We start from the raw sequence: 21275 nt of genomic DNA on the forward strand, positions 1-21275 counted from the left end.
TTATTATTGTTAAGTTTGCCACGTTAGTTTTAGCTGTTGCTAAATCGCCGTTTAAACGAAAACGTGAATAAAAATTAATATAAACGGAGTGGGCCGGCCTCAAAATTTCAACTGAAAAAAGGTAATTTACACCGCTGGACAAAAAAAAATAAAAAAAGGGGCCGGCGTCAAAATTTCAACTGAAAACGGGTAAATTTACATCGTTGGACAAAAAAAAGAAGGGGGGGGGGGGGATCCATGGCCCTTGAGAAGCTTCGCCATGATGTTAATTAAACTATTTTCGTAAATACAATTATAAGATATGTGAATTTGCTATATGCGTATCCAGGGTCAGCTCAACGAACATGGATGCCTAAATTGAAATAAAATTTTGAGGCCTTTTTATGACAATTGTTAAAAAAAATATTTGCTTACTACAAGTTTTGAATTCATGTCCTGTACTTTGAATTTACTTTACATATTATAATATATCTATATAAAATGTTCTTTTGAACTTGGAGACCTTAATTAAGTATAGGCCTAAAGCCCTAACTTGTTTTTACTGACCCACGGGCCGACCTTGTACGTGTCTACGTTTGCGCAACGACGATAACGTGATATGTGAATTTGAGGTGTTTGAATTATGAATAAGCTTGCGTTAATAATGTTACGTGACCGAAAAACCATCAATGAATTGGTATCTTTTATGCGAGTATAGAGATACATGGATATAACAAATCCGCGTATGTTACGAGTATGCATGTGAAATTATTCTAACATTCCCGAGTATACAAACTAAAAGTATAGCTACTTTTGTTAACATTCCCGATCGAGTATCAAAATTAAAAATATAGCTACTTTTGTAACTGTTCAATTTAGTGCATTTTCCATCACCTTTTATTTAATTTAATCAACTCCAAATATAAAATAATATTTTATTTGTAAGTTTAATCGTGCAAACACATCTGCAGAATGCTTAAAACTACTTTTTATACTTATTTTATAACTAATATTCTTTAAATATAAATAAATAAGTTTTTAAACATTTTTTATGCTAACTAAACTTAAGGGTTGAAACTGTATCAACAGAACCACCGTATCATTATAGTTATAGTTTATTTTTCCTAATAGGAAAATTGGATTTTAATAATCCCAACTTAATGCAGTTGGCTGATAATAATCCCAACTTTGAAAGTAGTTGCCACTGGTCCTAACTTTCACGCTATTTATTTCCATTGGACATCCGTTAAAAAAAAACTTAACGACGTTATGTTTTTTTCCAAATTTCAAATTGATATTTTAGGGTTTTTGATCGGAATGAGAATACGAGTTGATTGATGTAAAACTTAACTCGAAACGACGCTTCAAACAGCTTGGTTTTTGTTAATTAAAAGTTTAAACACCGAAATTGAAGCTTCCTTTAGTCGTTTGGACCACCGTTTGGAAGTAAGCTTTACATCAATCGACTCGTATTCTCATTCCGATCAAAAGCCCTAAAATATCAGTTTGAAATTTGGAAAAAACATAACGTCGTTAAGTTTTTTTTAACGGTGGTCCAATGAAAATAAATAGTGTGAAAGTTGGATCAGTGACAGCTACTTTTAAAGTTGGAATTATTAAAACTAATTTTCCTTTATAATATTATGATTTTAGTAATAAAAAAAGTAAAAGCATTGTGTACGCGCGTGGTGTTGTCTAGCGTGTTTGGTAAGGTGTGAGACCGATTATAGTCTTCCAATATTCAAAAGTGTCATGCTTATTAAGAGAGAAAATTGACTTTATCTGAAAACTCTAATTTAAGTGCCAATTTTTTTCGGCCTTTTAAATTTAGTTTTTGTACGTATTACAAATAGTGACACAATTAGTTTAGTAAAATATAAAATGTACGGCTTATAGATATGACGATAATTGAATCATGATGTATATATAATTAGAGAAGATTCATGTACATTTTAATCTTAACATGAGAACGTAGGAAAATCATACCAATTTATAAAAAAATATGAACGTAAGAAACAATAACAACTACAATACCAATATACAACAATGATTTGTAATAACAAAGAAAAAAAACTAAAAATTACAATAAAATAATCAAAATCAAGAACAAAATAATAACAGCACATACCAACAAATACTTATAACAACAAAAGAAAAAAATATAATAATAACAACAAAATATAAATCAGCAAATACTTATAACGTCTCATACTCGAAAATTAGCAAATACGAACAAAAAATAACAGCAAACACCTATAAAAATAAACCTAATAATAACAACAAATTCGTTCTCACTGTTTTCATGTTAAGAATAAAATGTATTTGATCTTGCTTCTATATAATTGTTCATCCTCAATTTCTCATGTCAGAAGGCACATACTTCATTTCCAAAGTAGGTATATATACAACTTTAAGTAAACATCGTTTATACATGCCGAATAAATGCGAGCAACAGAAATGAACTCATCTGAACCGGTCGCTCGATTTAGATAAACAACGTTTGGCACCCATGAACTCCCACGCTACTTTGTCAAAAAAAAAAGAGTTTGATCAGGTTCTCAGTCATGACAACAGTATAGCCGAAACTTGGACGAAAACAATGTTTAGGGAAACTAAACTGGTAATTAGGATCATCATCCATGGATAACATCGTAATTTAACCCAAACCGGTGAGGAAAATTGTGATTTACTTAAAAAATTTAAATTCATGGAATGAGAACATGTTTATAAATATTTTATATAATAATCGATTCTTATATTTTTTTAAGAACTCATTTACGACCCAACCCACCTAACATGTTAATATTATGAGATTTGAAACATCGATCTCTAAAGAGATTGCATTACACCACCATAAGACTATGTATCATTGTGTTAAATACCCTTTGGTAATAGTTCTTATACTTCTACATCGAAAGTAATAACTAGACGTGTTATTAATGAATGCACGTATAGATGTTGTAAGTTGTAACTGACTTGGCGACATCTCAAGTAATAGAACTACGAAGCCATGAAATATTGGACTTCACTTTTTTATTATCATTTATTTTGTACTTTAATAGTTTAATGAATATACAGTATATTAAATATTACAAAAGAGACCCATATTTAATAGTCCTTTATTCTTTGAACAAAAAAGGCCAAATCTTTTGAACAATACAGTTTTGGAAGGTGTAAGGTTTGCAATACTCTTGACCCATTTCTATATGTTTAATTTATAGTAATTAATATTGACATCACTATCTTGTTGGCTGGACTTCGATCCTATATAAATATATCTTGTTTTATACTTTATCAGTTTGTTGAATTTTTTATTTTAAGATACTTCTAGAATATAATTAGAAAGAATATTTCAAACACATATTAATATAAAAGGAAGTCACAGAAAAAGATATATACACATTATAACTTTGAAGTATGTACTTTTAATTGATATATAAAAATAAAATATTCTCTTTTTTTAGGTCTTTTTTTATACTTAAAAAAATGATTAAGTTAATGAATCTCTTTAAATATTAAATGGATATAAAAATGTTGGGGAGCCAATGATTTGGATCGGTGAGGGACACGGTTTGTTTGAAAAATAAGGTGGCGGCTGGTATTAATTGTTTGGATTCTATAGTTGACTCCGCGCTGAATAACACGGTGGCTATACCCTCTTATACTAAGGCTGAGGGTGTCGGGGGCTTTAATGGGGGCTTTAATGGGGGTTCCAACCAATAATATTATGACGTGTGGCAGAGAGAGAAACTGGATAAGGGGGTGTTGGAGCCCCCGTTGGAGCCCCTGGCCCTGGTGTGGAGGGGCTCCAGCAGGGGCTCCAGCGAATTTTTTTTTTTATTTTTTTATAAATATATTCAAACAACGTATTATTAAAAAAACTCATAAATTATTAAAAAAAACACACATTAATAAAAAAAACACATTAATATCTAAAAATAAAATAAAAATTAAAGTACTAAAAAAAAACATTATTCTTATTCTTCGGCTTGGTCTTCTTCGATCAACCTCTTCCGGATACGTTTATTTTGCATTTCCATTAGCATTTGATCGACCGGATTTAGGTTACTGAAGTCTCTAGTAAGAAAGTCCAAATCTCTCATTCGAGTTTTTTCCTTTTTGTCATAAGAGACCACCTCCATGGTTTTGTTGAATTTATTGAGGGATTCAACAAGATTGGCGATATTTATGGCTTCCCCCTCAGCCGGTTTTTTCCCCTTAGCGTCCCTTCCCAATGGCCGCCTCCTCGGTGGTGAAGACGTTTCCTCCTCCGCAATGTTTAGGTCGAATCCAACGCGGCAATCCGACCCGGTTGAAGTGCTATACGCTCCAGACGAACTAGTTTTAGTCCGTTTCGGCCCTACTTCCGCATCAAAGTCCGGCGCCAACAGCTCAACCCACTTGGAACACTTTTTCAACATGTCCCACAACTTTAAATCGTCCCACGTCTTCACCATCCCATACCTCCGCAAACACTCCTGCTTCCACTCTTCGACCGTAAAATTGTAAACCGCCAAATCATCACTGCCACTTGGTCTCATACGACCTTTTCAACCTGTCCCACAACTTTAAATCGTCCCACGTCTTCACCATCCCATACCTCCGCAAACACTCCTGCTTCCACTCTTCGACCGTGAAATTGTAAACAGCCAAATCATCACTGCCACTTGGTCTCATACGACCGCTGTTCCTGTTGAAAAGATTAGTAAACAAGCCGACAGATTTTCTGATTTCGGACCACCGACCCGAAATCATATCGGCGTTCCGCTCTGTACTCCCAACGAGCATGTAGAACGTCTCCCTAACCTTTGTCCAAAAAATCTTTCTCTTTTGGTAGTCGGCTGCAAAATGAATAAATAAATTAGATTTCCATTTAACTTTTTTATTTAACTTTTTTATTAAAAATCTTTTTTAAAAACGTTAAAACAATTACCGCAACGCCGATCCTCAGAAATGACTATCCAAGCCCGACACAAGGCTTCCTTCTCATCCGATGACCACGGAGTGGCTTTCCGTTTCGTCCTCGGAGTCGAAGCCGGTCCCGACCCGTCCGTTGCAACTGGTTTTTTCCGGTGGACGCGTCTTTTTGGTCCCGTAGCTTCACCTTGTGATTCTTGTGTTTCCGGAATAACAAAGTTAGGAGACGGTTGTGTGTTGGATGGTTGAAAGCCGGATGATTCTTGCGGCTCCGAATAAAACATCGGTTGGTGCGGTGACGACCATAAATCGTCGTCAAGATAATCTGAATCAAGGTTTGGGTACCAATTTCCAGCCATTTTTTTTTAAAAAAGTTGAGAAAATGAATTGATTTTGGGTGAAGGTTTGAAGTTTTGGTATAAAAATGGGTGAAATGGAGTATAATTATATATAAAATATATATATATATATATATATATATATTTTCGGCTACCAACGGTCCAAAATACCTCAAAAGGTGTGCTCCTCTCTCTCTTCTCCCGCTAACCAGCTCACGCCTCTCTTTTTTTTCCCGCTAGCGCCCCGTTCGCGCGCCTGGTGGTGTGGTGTTAGCGCCTGGGGGCGCGAGCGGAGGAGCTCTAGCGCCCCCGTTGAAGCCCCACACCCCTCAGTCTTAACTCTCCTACTCGCTACTACTACAATACAACGTTCATTATTGTACTATTTTTCAAAAGAGAAAAATAAATAAAGAAGACCTAGCCAACCAACCAGAAACATAGCAAAACAAAACTTCATACAAGTGAGAAACATTAAACTTAAATCATTTTTTGTCACACTATAGAAATTTTGTTCAACCATAAAATTCCATAGTCTTTATTTCTTTAACTACCTGACACATTCGTTATGTTGTGAATAAACTTTATTGTTACTTGCCTTCCAAAATGTTCCGGCTTGTAGTATATAAAATGAGCTTGTATGTAGAAGTTTTGTTGGTTCCGGCTCATGTTTATGAAATTGTGATATCTCATTATGTTTGTATTAAAGATTTAAAGGTATAGAAGGATGGAAGATCGCACCAATCTCCAATATTTTGCCATATTGTAGAGGACCAAGTCACCAAACACATGATAGAATTGTATATTGTTCTACCGATTTTGGTACCTGCAAGTAAAAAGGGCATGCCTTCGAGTTAATTTGAATGTTCCTTTTCACAAATTATCTTGTGTTGGTAACCTTTCCAAGATTTCCATCCAACAAAAAATATTTACTTTTTGGGAATCCAGTCCATTTGTAGCATGACTCGTTATCAGGACTCTGGTTATGATTATCAATTTTGGCCCAAGCATAAATGAATAGAGAAGTTTTCATCAGATTCCTCGGTCCAGATTCAGTTGTTAACGCTACGAGAAATGTTAACTTGGATCAACATAGAATAACACTTGTCTAGCCGTTGAAAAATGTTGTCCGAGATACGTAATTAGGCGCCTAGCCTCAAATTAAATTAGGCTCAACAAGCTTGTATCATTCCTCATATTAACAATATATATTTGTGACAATTGCAAAGAAGGCTCAGAAAATTTCTTTCAAGATCAACGTATCAATCCAAACGTCCAACCAAAAATTAATTTTCCTTCCATTGCCGAATGCCAACCACCCCCTTTACACATCTATTTATAATTATACTCAACATATCTAATTTGTTAATTGACCACACCAAACACTTGAAGCCACTCTTCTTGAAATATGATCCCAAGATTGAGGAATCTTATGAATTGCACATTCCACCATGCACCATAAACTTTGATCACTAGTGCGTATTCTTCACCACCATTTCGACAAGAGAGTTAAGACCATCCGTAGTGGCACTTTGTGAGCAGCGTTTTGAATGATAACGCCACTTTGTGAGCAGCGTTTTGAATGATAACCCCCCCCCCGGCGTTTTGGGTTTTTTTTTTTCCGGTGTTTCCTATATAACGTGAGAAATGACACAACTTTCAAAAACTATTTTTCATTTGGTAATACTTGATTGTCTAGCAATGGCTATTTTGTACAGTGGGTGAGTTGCAGCAATGGTAGAAATATGGGTGAGTTGTGACTACACCTGTTTTTGTAAAAAACCATAACTCTGACTAGGCGTCAAGTGACACATAATGCCTGAAGGTGAAGAGTTATGACTAATCATGGTCTAAAAAGTCATAACCCACCCCTACCAATATTTTTAAGATATCATAGTTTTCCACGCAACCTAGTTAAATGTTTTTTCTATGAGTGACCTCCACAAAAGAATATCCTTCTAAATCTTTCTAATTGATGTTTTAACCTAAGCTTTGTAGATAGAGAAGTCATATATTGGAAGGCTATCTAAGATCTATTTTGACAGTGGCGGAGTCACATTATCAACACCGGGTTCAGCCGAACCCCGGTTATTTTTCGGTTTTATATATAGCCTATAGTGTTAAATTAACGAGCGAATCATTCTTTTCGCGAACGAACCCAGTATCTTTTTAAAATAATATATTCGAACCCAATGATTATAAACAATATAGTTATAATTTTTAGTAGTGAATATTCTTTTTACAAAATATAAAAAACATTTAAAAAAGCTATAAAAATGATGAACAAACATTATATATGGGCCACTAATAACCTATATATAGACTATTAAAAAACCCAAAATTACTCATACAATGAGTCAATAAGTTAACCCAATTAAAATTCTTACACATAATATCTAAGTTAAAAAACAAACAAACAAACAAAAGCATCGACCATTGCCTCAACAACCGATCAACTTCTTTTATCGACCATACGACCAGTGTCTCGTTGCCTTCAGCAGTTCACCTAAAGGTTTCAACCATCGCCAATAACTAATAGTTTTTATATCTATGAAGCATGTGAAGACAGATTTGTGTAATCATTTGTGTGACGCTTATATGAATGATGTTTGTATTTGTTATATTGAAAATGAGTTCTTTCAAAGTGGCGATTCAAGATATCGTCTTCAAAACATGAAGCGTGTAGTGAACAATTATAATATGTAATAGCTTTTTATTTAATACGATTTTGTATTTTATTGAATGCTAATGATATATATATATATATATATATATATATATAATTGTCATAACAGTGATGTTGCATTTTATTTATCTGACCGAATGATCGACCCGACTTGATCCATTCGGGCTTAAAAACTTCGACACCGGAAAAAAAATGAAGCATTGAAAAATCCCAAACCCATAGAAAAAAATTCTCGGCTCTGCAACTATATTTAGATAGTGTTAACTGTTAAGCGATCGCAAATGGACAATCTCTTTGCATTCCATAATCATAACTTGTCTTCAAAAGCTTTTGTTACGGGTCCCCAATTGTTGGTAAATTCATATTTACCCCAACTTTCAAACCCAAGTACTTGAATGGAAGTGTTCATTTGTTACATTAATGAAGCATAACGTACGACCCATAAGTCTAGCTCAGTTAGTCTCGTCCTATTATGAATAAAATTCATTTGTTCATATTTCTCTTTAGACATGAAGAAAGAAAGAAACACCGTAATAATCGTGATTGGCGTGACCAATCATCCAAAGAAATAGCGTCATCCACATAGAACAGGTGTGAGACGACACAACCGGCTTGTCGTTTGGAGTTTTTATAATTTCATAAACACCTATTTTGACAGACATTAAATATTATTCGATGGAGGGCCTCCATTGACAAAATAATAATGAAAGGTGAGAGGGGTCCATTGTCTCACTCCCCAATAACATTGGAATTTTAGTGTGGGACAACCATGATAAAAAATAAATTGTCGCACATAGGATAAATAACCCTTGATCCATAATCGTCATTTACTTCGGAATTGCATTTGATTATTCAGAAATTCCCAATCCAAGGAGTCAAAAGCTTTTCAAAGGCGAGTTTGAAGAGCTTCGTCTTAGTGTTGGACTTATTTACCCACAAAATTAACTCGTTGATGATAAGAGGGTCATTAAAAACGTTCATGCTCGTAATTTAAGCAAACTGAATATCTGAAATTACCGAGCCAATCACCAATTTTAGTCGGTTTGCTAGCACTTTGTAGACGCAACTGATTAGGTTAATGGGCTAGAAGTCAATTAAACATTACGAAAATGGTTTTCAACAATTTGCGAGATCGTCACGTTTTTTGGTCTCCGAGATGAATGTCAATTAATTTTTTTTATGTTAAACTTTATAAATGACAGTAGTAAGATTTCACTTAACCAAAATAAAAGTGATCAAAATGTTAGAATTTGAAAGAGTAAACAAAAAATAAAAAGTCACCATTCTCTTTTCTTCTCATACGTGCATCACACACTTCGTGCAACTTTTTTCTAATCAAAGGGTATCTAGTTTTCAACGAACTCGAAACTCAACCTATCTTCAGCTTCACCATTGTAAACACCTCAAAACGCCGGATCGTCACTTATTAAATTTACACTTTACACACTGAAAGATTTTACAAATTTACACACGTAGTCATAATATCATTATTAGAAATTTATACACGTACTCATCCAAGACCACGACAGATAAACTCAAATCTACAAACTACGTTAGCGGCGATAATGAAACAACAAGTAAAATCCTTCCACACATCAATGACCAATTCATTTCCAACAAAACAACACCACATATTTTTATACAACACGAAACAAACTGATACAGACCGAGTTTCCGCCACGTCCCCACCACAACACATGAGTTTAAAACAACTAGTTTGGATTACCAGTGAAAAGAGAGGTCAATTTTCAATTAAACACAACACTAAAAAGACTAAACTACCGATAACTTCATATAAACATAAACATGACGAATATATCAACTATACCTAATAATAACAACCCCAAGTGACGGGGTAAAATAGATAAAAATGATAAAAGTTATCTGTAGATAAATCGCTATTCTTCTTTTCTTCTCTACAGACTCTCACAGCCAGCCGCCTCTCTCCCGCTCAATCGAATCGAATTCACTTGTAAGCTCACCACTAATTATTTATAATACGCTTTACGTACGAATCTGTATATTATAATCGATACTTCCTCCTTTATTGCTGGCAATTTTGTATGTTAATTACCGAATTACCTGTTGTTATTATGTTATACCCATTTTTTCCGTTGATTTGTTCAATTTGTTAGATCTAGACCTTGAATACATTACTATGCTCTTGTGTGTTGATAAATTGATGTGGTTTTTGGCTTAGGGTTTGTGTAATTGTTTGTTAAATTGCAAACACTAGCTTTTTAGGGTTTTAGAGAATTTGTGTTTTTAGGGTTAGGCTTTGGTTGTTACAGTTTATATTCTGGTTTGTAGTTAACGGATATGAGTTCTTCTACATTGTAGCACTAGGCCTGCAAACGTACCCGAACCCGAACCTGATGTTCAGTGAACCTTTTGATAGGAAGTTAGTTTATGTTTGTTTATTTAGTAATCATGAACATAATTATTTGTTCATTTAGTTAAGCGAACAAGACTCAGTTTCTTTACGTTCATTTATGTGTTTGTTAGTTTACGTTGTTTTAAGTTTGTTTGGTTTTATATTTATTTAAACCATTTTGGCATATTACAATGTTATCTAGTTTTATAAAATTATATTATCACCCATTATACACGAACATAAAGCAAACACGAACATACTATTTTTTTGATGAACGGACATGAACAAGATAGCTCTGTTTGTTTAACTGTTTGTGTTCATTTGTTTGTACTTTTAAAACTACACTAACACAAATGTGCTCTGTTTGTGTTCGTTTGGGTTTATTTACAAGCTAAGTAGCACTTGCTACTTTTGTTATTTTCTATTAACTTTATCTAAAATGAATTATTTTAGGTTTTTTGTTCTATCTTTAAATAATATTTTTATTCGCTGTCTTATAACAATCTTAAAGGACACGAGCTAAACTGATTTCACTTTTTTATTTTATAGAACATGTCAGAAGATAACACTAATATACATGACACCGAGGCGTTGACTGAGAACTCTGTTCCAGTTGAAGCTCAAGTTCTTGAGAATGAATATGTGGAAGAACACGGTGATGAAGAAGTAGAGCCTCAAGAAAATGATGAAGAAGAACAAGGTGGTGCTGAGGTGGCGGAGGGTGGTCCTGTTGCAGAAGGTGTTATGGAACAGAAATGGCCAGGGTGGCCCGGAGAGAATGTTTTCAGGATACTGGTTCCCGCGCATAAAGTCGGTGGTATAATTGGTCGTAAGGGAGAATACATAAAGAAAACTTGTGAAGAAACTCGGGCTCACATTAAGATTCTTGATGGTCCTCCTGGTACTAATGAAAGAGCTGTAAGTTCATCACATATTATGTCTGGTTATTGCATTTATAGATTTTTATATTTTTTGTTGATTGATTTGTTTTATTTCATGAATCTATGTGTGATATATGTCTACTAACAAAATAATGTATCATAACAAAAGAAAGATATAATTATTAACTATAAGAAACTGAGATATAAAGAGTTTAAAATTTAACACAGTAACAGCCAAAAAAACTTGAAATTAGTGAAGATTAAAATCTACAACTATCAACATCTAACAAAAATGAGGCTAAATATAGGTAAAAAAATTTATGTTATCCCAATAACTTAAATGAATGTGTGCAGGTTTTTTTCATTTTAAAGGCAACATTACAATTGTCAAAGTGGCTCCATTTAGAAGAGCCCAAGATCCAGATTGCAGGTAACTTCAGAACTGGATGGATTGATGTCTTGCCACTTGTTAATAGTCAAACAAGTCAACAAGTCAAACAAGTTAACAAAACCCAAAAATCTTATTTACATTAAGAATAAGAAATGTAGAGAGAGACTAGAAGCAGAGTATGTAGAGAGAGAGAGAACAATAATCTTGTTTGTTATTATTATATTAAATTACAAGATTAGTTCTTGTGAGAGTAAAATGACTAAACTACCTTCATGTGCAACACACATAGCTGGATTTAACAGATAAATCTAGTGTTCGTTAGATCAAATGACAAAAAGCGTGACAACAATATTAACATTAAGGATAATTTCTGTTATTTTTTTAGTTGAAGGATGAAAGGTGAATTTGCTATACACCTAAAGGACGAAAACTGTAATTTTTTCTAAACTAAGTAGTATTCTATGAAAGTTATTAATGTTTATTTTTGATGCAACTATGTGACTGTAATAAATGTTTTTTTGATACTAAGTTATTAGTAAATAATTAAATGTTTCTTTGGTAGGTGTTGATATCTGCAAAAGAAGAACCAGAGGTTCCTATATCTCCTGCAATGGATGGTTTGTTGAAGGTTCATCAGCGAGTCCTTGATGCTGACAAGGATTCTGCTCATGGCCCACCTGGTGGGCCCGCCTCTATTTCTACAAGGCTACTTGTGGCGGGTGCACAAGGTGGAAGTTTGATAGGGAAGCAGGGTGCCACCATAAAGACCATCCAAGATTCTTCAAATTGTAAAATTCGGGTTGTTGGAGGTGATGAAAGATTATTTTTTTTAATCTTCAAACTGTTTCAGAAGCTCGTAGCTCGGCTCGAAAAAGCTCCTTTGTTTACGAGCCTAACACAGGGTTGGATTGGCTCGTGGCTCGCTTGATAAGTGGCTTGTGGCTTGCCTGATTGGCTTGTTTAAATTAAACCCCATGTTTTAATATATATAATTAGTAACATATAAAAATATTGAAAAGAAAAACAAAAATAATACATGTTATTTGAATCTGTATTTTGATTTTTAAAAAACTGAAAAAAAACAAAAATAACACACATAATGTTAAAATCCTTTTATAAAATTTTATTGTGTGTATGCGAATTTTTGTTGTCTTTTATATATACATTTGTGTAGAATTTTTTTTTTTAATAATCTTTTTAACAAGTTGTCTTGGCGAGCGACAAGCTGGCTCGAGCTTGACTTTTAATGTTATTAAATTAAAGTAATTAAAAAGCTAACATGTCAGCTCAACAAGGCGCGAGTTGGCTTGAGGTTTTTTTGTGCTGAGCTTGAGCTAGACTTTTCAGTCAGTAAATATAAATGGGCCAGGTTGAGCCGTATCTTTTAAATTCGAGCTCGACCCCAACTTGCCTTCGTTCGGCTCGTTTACAGTCTTATTCTTGCTTCATCCACTCTACAGTGACCCACATACTAATAACTGGGTTAATTAGCATATTATTCTTTAACGTATCAAACATTTAAATTGGCAAAAAAGTAGCAAAAAAAGAAGTCGCCTGAACGTTTTAAGTCATCGAAGTGTAATTTTTAATACATAAAACTCCCTTAAACCAATGACTTCAAAAATTTAGATTATCACTGACCAATAGTAATCAGATTTGAAATATTAACTTATTGATATGGTTTTAATTTTATTTATTTTTGCAGAAAACCTCCCAGTTTTTGCTCTACCTGATGACAGTGTTGTTGAGATACAAGGGGACCCGACTGGTGTGTGCACGGCTTTGGAACTAATCGCAACTCATTTAAGAAAATTTTTAGTTGATCGAAGCGTTATCAGTATATTTGAGTCGCAAGTAAGTAATATTTCTAAGTAATAAAACAACCTCGTTTATCTTATTAAAAGACTATAATTTTGTTTGCCATTCGACAGATGCAAAATGCTCGTCCAAATCAAGAGATGCCACCTCACCAACCTTGGGGAGCTCCATCACCTCAAGGTTTCCTAGGTGGTGGCCCTAGTTTTGGGCCAAATTTTGGACCCAATCAGTTTATGCCACCTCAGCACCAGTTTGACAACTACTATTCACGAGCAGACTTGCCTCCACCAATGGATAAACAGCCTCGTCAGGGTCCACCTTATGGTAGGGATCCAACCACCGGACCGCCTCATTCTTCAACCGTGCAGCCACAACAGTCGATGGTTACAAAGGTATTATTTATGTTAAATTGGGGTTTTATTATCTTAGAGAGGGCGGGGCACCCATATGGGTAGAGTGTATGGTTTCCAAACCACATGGCAACACCGCCGCCACCCTATGTGGTAGGGTGTATGGGTTCATTTCATGGCAAAGGTTTGCCACAAACTAGATTATTTATAAACGAACCGAGTGAACACAAATGGAGCTTATTCATGTTTGTTTACTTAAACTTTAAGCAAGCCGAACAAACACAATTAGAGCTTGTTTATGTTAGTTTGTTTCTTTAAACGAACCGGATGAAAACATATGGAGCTTTGCGTGTTTGATTGTTTAACTTACACCAAACAAGGGTTTTGTTTGTTAAGAAAATGAATGTGTTCGTGTTCATTTATGCTTGTTTGTTAACAGTATAAACGAACGGATCAAAAGCGTTAATGAACGAGCCTAATCGAGCTATAAATAAATTAAAGTAAATGTGAACAACAATGTGTTGGGCCTAGACTGTTATAAAAACTAGAATAAACTATAATGGTCCTAAAAATATAAACGTTTATATTAACAAACGTATACAAACAAACATAAATAAACGTAAACCAACAAACAGAAATGAACGTTTCCGAACATAAGTGAACGGACATGTCTGCATGTTTGTTTATAGAAACTAAATGAACAAATCTTTTTGTTCTTGTTGATTTCTATATTTAATAAACGAACTTTCCACCAAACGGTTTACTGAACGTTTGTTTTGTTTACAGGCTTACATAGTTTTCAAATTATGTTGATTACATATAATCATGTATGATGTTTTCTTTTAGGTCTCACAAAACATGCAAATCCCTCTTTCCTATGCTGATGCTGTAATTGGTACCTCGGGGACTAATATTAGTTATATAAGACGGGCCAGCGGGGCTACCATTGCGATACAAGAAACACGGGGCGTTCCTGATGAAATGACAGTTGAGATTAACGGGTCAGTGTCACAAGTTCAGACAGCTCAGCAGTTGATACAGGTATTATTTCGTAGTTCATTTAGTGGATCAAAATGTTGGGTTGGGTAGCAGGTCAAAATGGTCAATTTTTCATACGGTCGAAATGGTTCAAATGGGCTTGACTGGAAGTAAATTTTTAGTTAAAATATGTTTTTTTTAATAAAAGTGATTTAGGAAAAAGTGAAAAATTACTTTCTTTTAAATTATAATTTTGCAGTTCGGGTGACTTGTTGCCCGTTTGGCTCACTAAAGAAAATATAAAATTATAATAAACATATTCAGGTCTAATGGGGTGCGTGGGTCGCATTTCGGCTTGAATATTTGGATGGGGATTTTTTTGTTTCAAATAATGAATTTGGGCGAGTTTTTATTTGGGTTAATTTTTTGTTTCATGTACACCCCTGTTCGGGTTGCATGAGTTGCAACCGTTAAGTTTTATTAAATACTGTGAAGATTTTCAATTTGGTTGATTACTAATAATATTTTTTTGTTCAGAATTTTGTTGCAGAAGCTGCAACTGCGGCTCAAAATGCTACCGCAGCACCACCTGCTCAAGGCGGCTATAATGCTCCTTATCCTGGCGATTACCAATCTCAACCGCCTCCTGCCACCCACGCACCGCCTGCTGCTGAGTATGGTGGAGCCGTGTACGGAGGGAATTATGGGTATTGAAGTGTGTTTTGAGTGAAATGCTCTTGCGCAATTTTCTTTATGAATGGAGGTAGCAAGGGTAATGTTGTAACAAGAAATAGTTCGTTATTAAAACACACTGGCTTGTTTGGCCTTTCGTTTCTTAATCTTAGCCTGTGCTGTCTTTTGGATAATGTTTTGAGAAAACGACATTTTTTTAAACTTTCAAATGGGACCTTCTTTATGTTATTTCTAAGATAATAATTTGAATGCCAGGTTAAAAACTTACAAACTTACTATCAACAAAATAATCAACTTTATAAATCTGATAGCTAAACGTAATAAACAAGTTTGGTGGTGCTAGTTTTGTTGCGGTTGGTTTAGGAATGAGGCATAACTAAAATAGAGCCAAAGCCGAAGCGCCAGCTAGTATGATTTTGGTTTCAGATGATTGTTTTTTTGTTCACTTTCATTGTAGACTTGGTATGTAGAGAACATGACATCAAAAAATCCGCTAAAGACTTGATTAATATTTGACCTATATTTTTGAACTTGAAAAAACTTGTGCCATACTTTAATTAACCGTCAAGAGGGAGGTAAAAAATGCATAACAAGGTATGACAATGCTATTAAAAGAGAAAAAAAATAAAAATTTCATTTATAGGGTAATGACAGGTCTAAAGTGCTGGTCATCTGCTGCTAATTCACGGAGTCTGCTAATTACTTTGTGAGCTACATCACGATATGCTTTTGAAACCGCAGAATTCGGATGAGATACAACTACGGGAACACCTTCATCGGACCCGCTTCTGATCTCTTCCTCTAGTGGTATCTACATCCATAATGACAACTAATTAGTAAAAACACATGAGCTGGTCAACACGATTAAGTTGGTCAAAGGGAAAAAACGCACTTCACCAACAAATCCCAGTCCCATTTCTTCGGCTGTTTTACGTGCTCCGCCTTTTCCAAAAATGTAAGAAGGGTTGCCGCAGTGTGGACATTTGAAGTAGCTCATGTTCTCTATCAGTCCCAATATCTGCAAATTAAACAAACTTAATACTACTTTTTTATGATTAAATGTATTATACATACATAAAGTGAGGTTTCGTCAACGAACACTAAATTATTGCGAGAAAAAAACATCGTTTAACTTTTTCTCGAAATTTCATACAAACATCTATTATATACCAACTAAATTGTTCGTATGTTTTTTATTTTTAAAGTTTACATACACATGTGTAGGCTTTTAAATAAATAAAATTTATTTATCTTTGTTTTTGAATTTCAGGAGAGATGAGCAACATTGCATTACAGCCATTTTCTTATATTTAGAAAAATCTAGATTGAAAAAATAAATGACTTTTTTCTTCTTCTAGTTCTCATGAAAAAACTGTTTTTTGCCCAGAACCCTCCCCTATATATACGTATGCATGTATTATGTTTGTATATAGCGCGTAAAGATATGAAAATTATCATTACAGGAACAGAGACTTTGGAGAACATTTTGACTCCTCTTCGAGCATCCATTAACGCAACATCTTGAGGAGTTGATACAATCAATGCTCCTGCCACCAGACAACAAATGATAACATGTTAACGACTTGAACCTTTAAAAGTACGTTGAAGGAAAACCGTGGATAGTATATTTGGATATTTGGAACATATAAAAGAGCACTATTCTATCTGATATGGTATATTGAATATCACCATATTCATTAACACTTGTTGCGTTCTATATTAACATGTTTAAGTCCATAAACAAATTAGTTATTCATTAATATATATTTTTACATCGTATACCTGATGATTGCAACCTCTGTGACATAGAGATCTGAGCATCACCAGTGCCAGGTGGCATATCCACCACGAGAATATCTAACTGGCCCCACTCGACTCCTCTCGTCAATTGTTCAAGAGCTTTCATCACCTATAAACAATGCTTATAAGTTATAACTTAACGGCAACACTTTTGACCGTTTATCTATAAATGGCCTGGTTTAGGTTTCACTTTTATCACCAACGGCCAACCCCTCCCAATCTAACCTGAACAACAAATTATTAATAGTAGGGGTGTAAACAAGCCAAGCCACTCATGAGCTACTAATTGAGACCGAGCCTAAAAATAACTTGTTTTGAAAAACTAGCCAAGTGGCTCATAAACTACTCGAGATTGGCTCGCTAAAAGCTCAATTGAGCCCGAGGTTCACTTATCAAGCTCAAAGCTCGGGATTCAGTTATCAAGCTCAAGCTGCCTAACGAGCCTAATATTCTTACAACTATTAAATATACTAACTATTATTATAATATAAATATAAAATGATTATATGAAAACTGCACATACATACATACCATAGGACCTCTCCAGACAATCGGAGCATCTTTGTCAACAAGTGATCCCATTGATATACACTTCACTCCATGGTTTTCAATCGGAATCATTTTGTTTCCTGAAAATCAACCAATATTCGTTAACATTATCGCTAACCGGGGGGGGGGGGGGGGGGGCGCAAATAAGTCATTTGATGCTCTAAGATTACATTGAAATATCATCATTACCTTCACTTACTTGAGGCTTCCCATCTAGTTTCATCACTGTAGGAATTGACGGTCCATACACGTCAGCATCCAGCAATCCAACGGGAAGCTGACACGTATTAGCCAATGAAACAGCCCAGTTGACTGAAAATAAAAAGTCAAAATTAGGGCTTTGTTAAACCAAGATCTTAATAAGAATACAAAATGAAATCAGTTACCGGCGGTGGTTGACTTGCCGACACCGCCTTTGCCGGAGGCGACGGCTATAATATCTTTCACGCCTTCTATTTTCAGATTATTGTTATTCGCACCACCACCACCACCAGCGGCAGCAGCAGTAGCATAGGCTCTGAAAGCTCCGAGCTTTTTCTTAATTTGAAACAAAAGAACAAATTGTTGTTAAATGAAAATCGAGGTAATTATTATTAAATGATTAAGGGGAAGAAGGTAGCTTACATTGATGATGAATCGATTCATGGGTGTTCTGAATTTGATTGAATAAGAGTAATTGGGAATTTTAAGCAGCTTCGTTGGGGATGGAGAACCCAGAAAGTTTTAATAAAATAACTTGTCACAGTCTATATTAGTACGAGTGTTTACTGACGATGGCAGTAGATAGATGGTTTTCTCTTTATCAAAATAGATCGAAAGACGAGTGTATCGTGTGGAAAATTTGTTGGTAGTTTAAAAAGAATAACAAAACTCATTTAATTGTGGGATGATTATATAGCATCTATCTGACAAAACCCGTCAGTCTATATCGGTTAGATTTGCTATGATGACATGTATCGGGTTATAGCATTAGAGCTAAACAAAAAGAAGTTTGTCAAGACAAAAAATACAAGAAATTAACAGTCGAATCGTATCCTCATTCGATCAAAAGTCCTAGTATATCAGTTTGAAATTTGAAAAAATTAACGTTGTTAAAGTTTTTTTAACGGAGGTCCAGGAAAACAAATAGTGTGAAAGTTGGGACCAGTGACAGCTAATTTCAAAGTTTGAATTATTATCGTTTAGCTGCATTAAGTTGGAATTATTGAAATCTAATATGCCTTTTAAAAAAACAACACGTTACAGTGGGGAGTCAAGAACAAATTCAAACCATCGAGTAAAACCAAACGTCTAGTTATTTGTTGTTTGAGTTCACCGCGAACATGTTCAAACTCAACATCATCCACAGATTTTAAGCCAAATGTTTTTATGACTAAATGGAATTCATATAAATCATATTATTGCCCAATGAGTTTAAAGTTTACACCATATTTGTTTCCATCACTAGCGTTGTGCAAAATCTCTTTATCGACTGCTCTTTTTAAATCTGGTTTCAAAAAAGGTATCAGTTTGGTCTCGACATCACTTTTATCCAAATAACATCTATACTCATTGATATCAGTATTGGTGAGATAATTTTTCAATTTTCCTTTTTGAATCGAATATCATCATCTCTATGCTTTGATCGCAAGATATGTTTATGCGTAACAAATATCTGAATGAATACCGACTTCTTTATACTATACATTTAGAAGATTTCCGCATGCGTGAATACATTTGGTATTTATTTTTGTGGATTCCCAAATATTAAACGAATATTACGTTTTGCTATCTATAATTGTGGCATTAGTTTGATGTATATGCTTAACATATATATATTTTTTTATTAAATTTTAATTAGATATTAAGTTTTTATTAAACTTTAATATAACAAAATTGTGGTAATTGACTCTTTTGTGAGTTTCTTAACATGTGCAAGGACATTTATATAACAAAACCCATTGATGATGAAACAAAACATCATAAACAACGATGGAACCAACCAACAGACAAGTGCTTTGGATTGGTGTAAAATTGCAATTTAAAAAAACCCAAAGGTACTAGGTAAAACAAATTAAAACAAAACAATACTTTAATCACAAAATCGACCTTTCAGTAAAGCATATTATTGATCTCCTGTGAAGAGGAGAGTTGAAGCAGAACCAACAGCAAGGAGAAAAATATACGAAATCGCAATTGATGGTTGGATTGAGACAAAAGGGCGTATACGTGTTTGTGTAAAACAAAAAGGAAGGTGGGTGTTTATGAAAGAAGGGGGATTTTCTTTCTAACGAGAAAAGATTCTGGATATTGACCAACGGACAAACAAACATGTTATTTGAGCAACTAAATGTAAATTTTGACATGCCTAGGTTAAGTTGAATGAAAAAACAAAACAAGGGGATGTCAATGATCCAAAACATAATAAACAATGTTCAAAACACCATAACTATTAGGATGAAGAAGATGTACATCAAAAACTTATTTACATATAAAAAAATAAAAGATTATTTACAAAAATGGAAAATGAAAACTCTTAAACAAATCCAAGGTCGTGTTGTTTATCAAAATAATCATGTATTCTGAACAGCCACGTGTCCAACCAACATATAGGTGCTTTGCAGTGGCGGATCCATAACATAATTTCAGGGTAGTAGAATTTTATTTGTCATGACGTGTTAATGAAAGAGGTTGTCGGCTCAAGTTTTTTACATCTGATAGTCGATGCTTTTGGTTTTCAAACATGAGTGCGCCAACACGATTTTCAAATAGTGACTAATCGAAGGAGGAGAATAAAGAACATGTCGGTCTTTGATTCTTAGGTAAGAAGATATTGTAGTTTGTTATGGAAGCTAGTCGATTTATTGATTGACAAGTAGTATACCCAAAATTAATGAAAGATATTTAATTGCTTATAATTATATATGCACAAAATTTTGTGGTGCCCTTAAAATTTTCATTTTCACATTGTTTTTCCCACTTGGTTATCTCAATTCTAAAGTTTATGCCTTTTTTTAAATTTCTTTAGTAAAATAGGAAGAGTGGGTATCATCTTTTGTTGGGCAAGTTTTCGATTTAATAACAATATATATTCTTGGTGAATAATACATAATAAATTAAATAACATGAAAAAAAGAATAATGGTTGAACACAAAGGTTAAAGTTAAGTAAATGTGAGAAGTATGAGAAGAATTTGTGACAAGAAAAACTTAAAAATTAATTCAAAAAAATAATAATAAAAAGTTATAAATCAAAATATAAATAAAAAACGAAAATAATTAAAAACTAAAATGTTTCTGCCATAATTTCCGTTCAAAAAAAATAAAAAAATACCAAAAAATAACAAAAATTGATGAAAAGACACAATGACGAGGTCAAAGACACAATGACGAAAATGAACAAAAGACACAATTATAATTAACAGATTATAAAATATAACACAATGCCGAACAAAATATGACACAATATTGAGTAATATAACACAATATAAGTAAAAAAAGACACAATATCAAGGAAAAAAACAAAATGATGAAAATAAACACAAA

The 21275-nt window shown here is 34.0% G+C and overlaps 2 protein-coding genes across 2 annotated transcripts; one reads left to right on the forward strand and one right to left on the reverse strand.

Moving 5' to 3' along the window:
• Positions 1-9778: 9778 nt before the first annotated feature.
• LOC143586594 (flowering locus K homology domain-like) lies at positions 9779-15603 on the forward strand. Its single transcript, XM_077068110.1, has 7 exons — positions 9779-9889; positions 10841-11209; positions 12126-12372; positions 13269-13417; positions 13495-13773; positions 14578-14772; positions 15247-15603. Exons 2-7 carry the CDS (start codon positions 10844-10846, stop codon positions 15421-15423), a joined length of 1413 nt encoding a protein of 470 aa, XP_076924225.1. The 5' UTR covers positions 9779-9889; positions 10841-10843; the 3' UTR covers positions 15424-15603.
• Positions 15604-15936: 333 nt separating this feature from the next.
• Positions 15937-18482, reverse strand: LOC143586595 (iron-sulfur protein required for NADH dehydrogenase, mitochondrial-like). The gene is made up of 8 exons (XM_077068111.1): positions 18376-18482; positions 18138-18288; positions 17941-18063; positions 17734-17831; positions 17185-17311; positions 16864-16949; positions 16295-16420; positions 15937-16213 (listed from the first exon to the last, which is right to left on the reverse strand). Exons 1-8 carry the CDS (start codon positions 18394-18396, stop codon positions 16040-16042), a joined length of 906 nt encoding a protein of 301 aa, XP_076924226.1. The 5' UTR covers positions 18397-18482; the 3' UTR covers positions 15937-16039.
• Between the last annotated feature and the right edge of the window lie 2793 nt (positions 18483-21275).

Source organism: Bidens hawaiensis, unplaced genomic scaffold, assembly GCF_021521415.1.
Source record: "Bidens hawaiensis isolate Kalapana, Puna unplaced genomic scaffold, B.hawaiensis_p1.1 tig00034716_1, whole genome shotgun sequence".
NCBI classification, from domain to species: domain Eukaryota; kingdom Viridiplantae; phylum Streptophyta; class Magnoliopsida; order Asterales; family Asteraceae; genus Bidens; species Bidens hawaiensis.

What these genes read in the sequence shown, in the direction of transcription:
- LOC143586594 (XM_077068110.1), top strand. Translation starts at nt 10,844, where the DNA reads ATGTCAGAAGATAACACTAATATACATGACACCGAGGCGTTGACTGAG. An exon ending in CTGGTACTAATGAAAGAGCT is followed by an intron (nt 11,210 to 12,125) that starts GTAAGTTCATCA and finishes TTTCTTTGGTAG; the next exon opens with GTGTTGATATCTGCAAAAGA. An exon ending in AACAGTCGATGGTTACAAAG is followed by an intron (nt 13,774 to 14,577) that starts GTATTATTTATG and finishes GTTTTCTTTTAG; the next exon opens with GTCTCACAAAACATGCAAAT.
- LOC143586595 (XM_077068111.1), bottom strand. Translation starts at nt 18,396, where the DNA reads ATGAATCGATTCATCATCAAT. An exon ending in TGAATCGATTCATCATCAAT is followed by an intron (nt 18,289 to 18,375) that starts GTAAGCTACCTT and finishes TTTCAAATTAAG; the next exon opens with AAAAAGCTCGGAGCTTTCAG. An exon ending in ACAGAGGTTGCAATCATCAG is followed by an intron (nt 16,950 to 17,184) that starts GTATACGATGTA and finishes GTCTGGTGGCAG; the next exon opens with GAGCATTGATTGTATCAACT.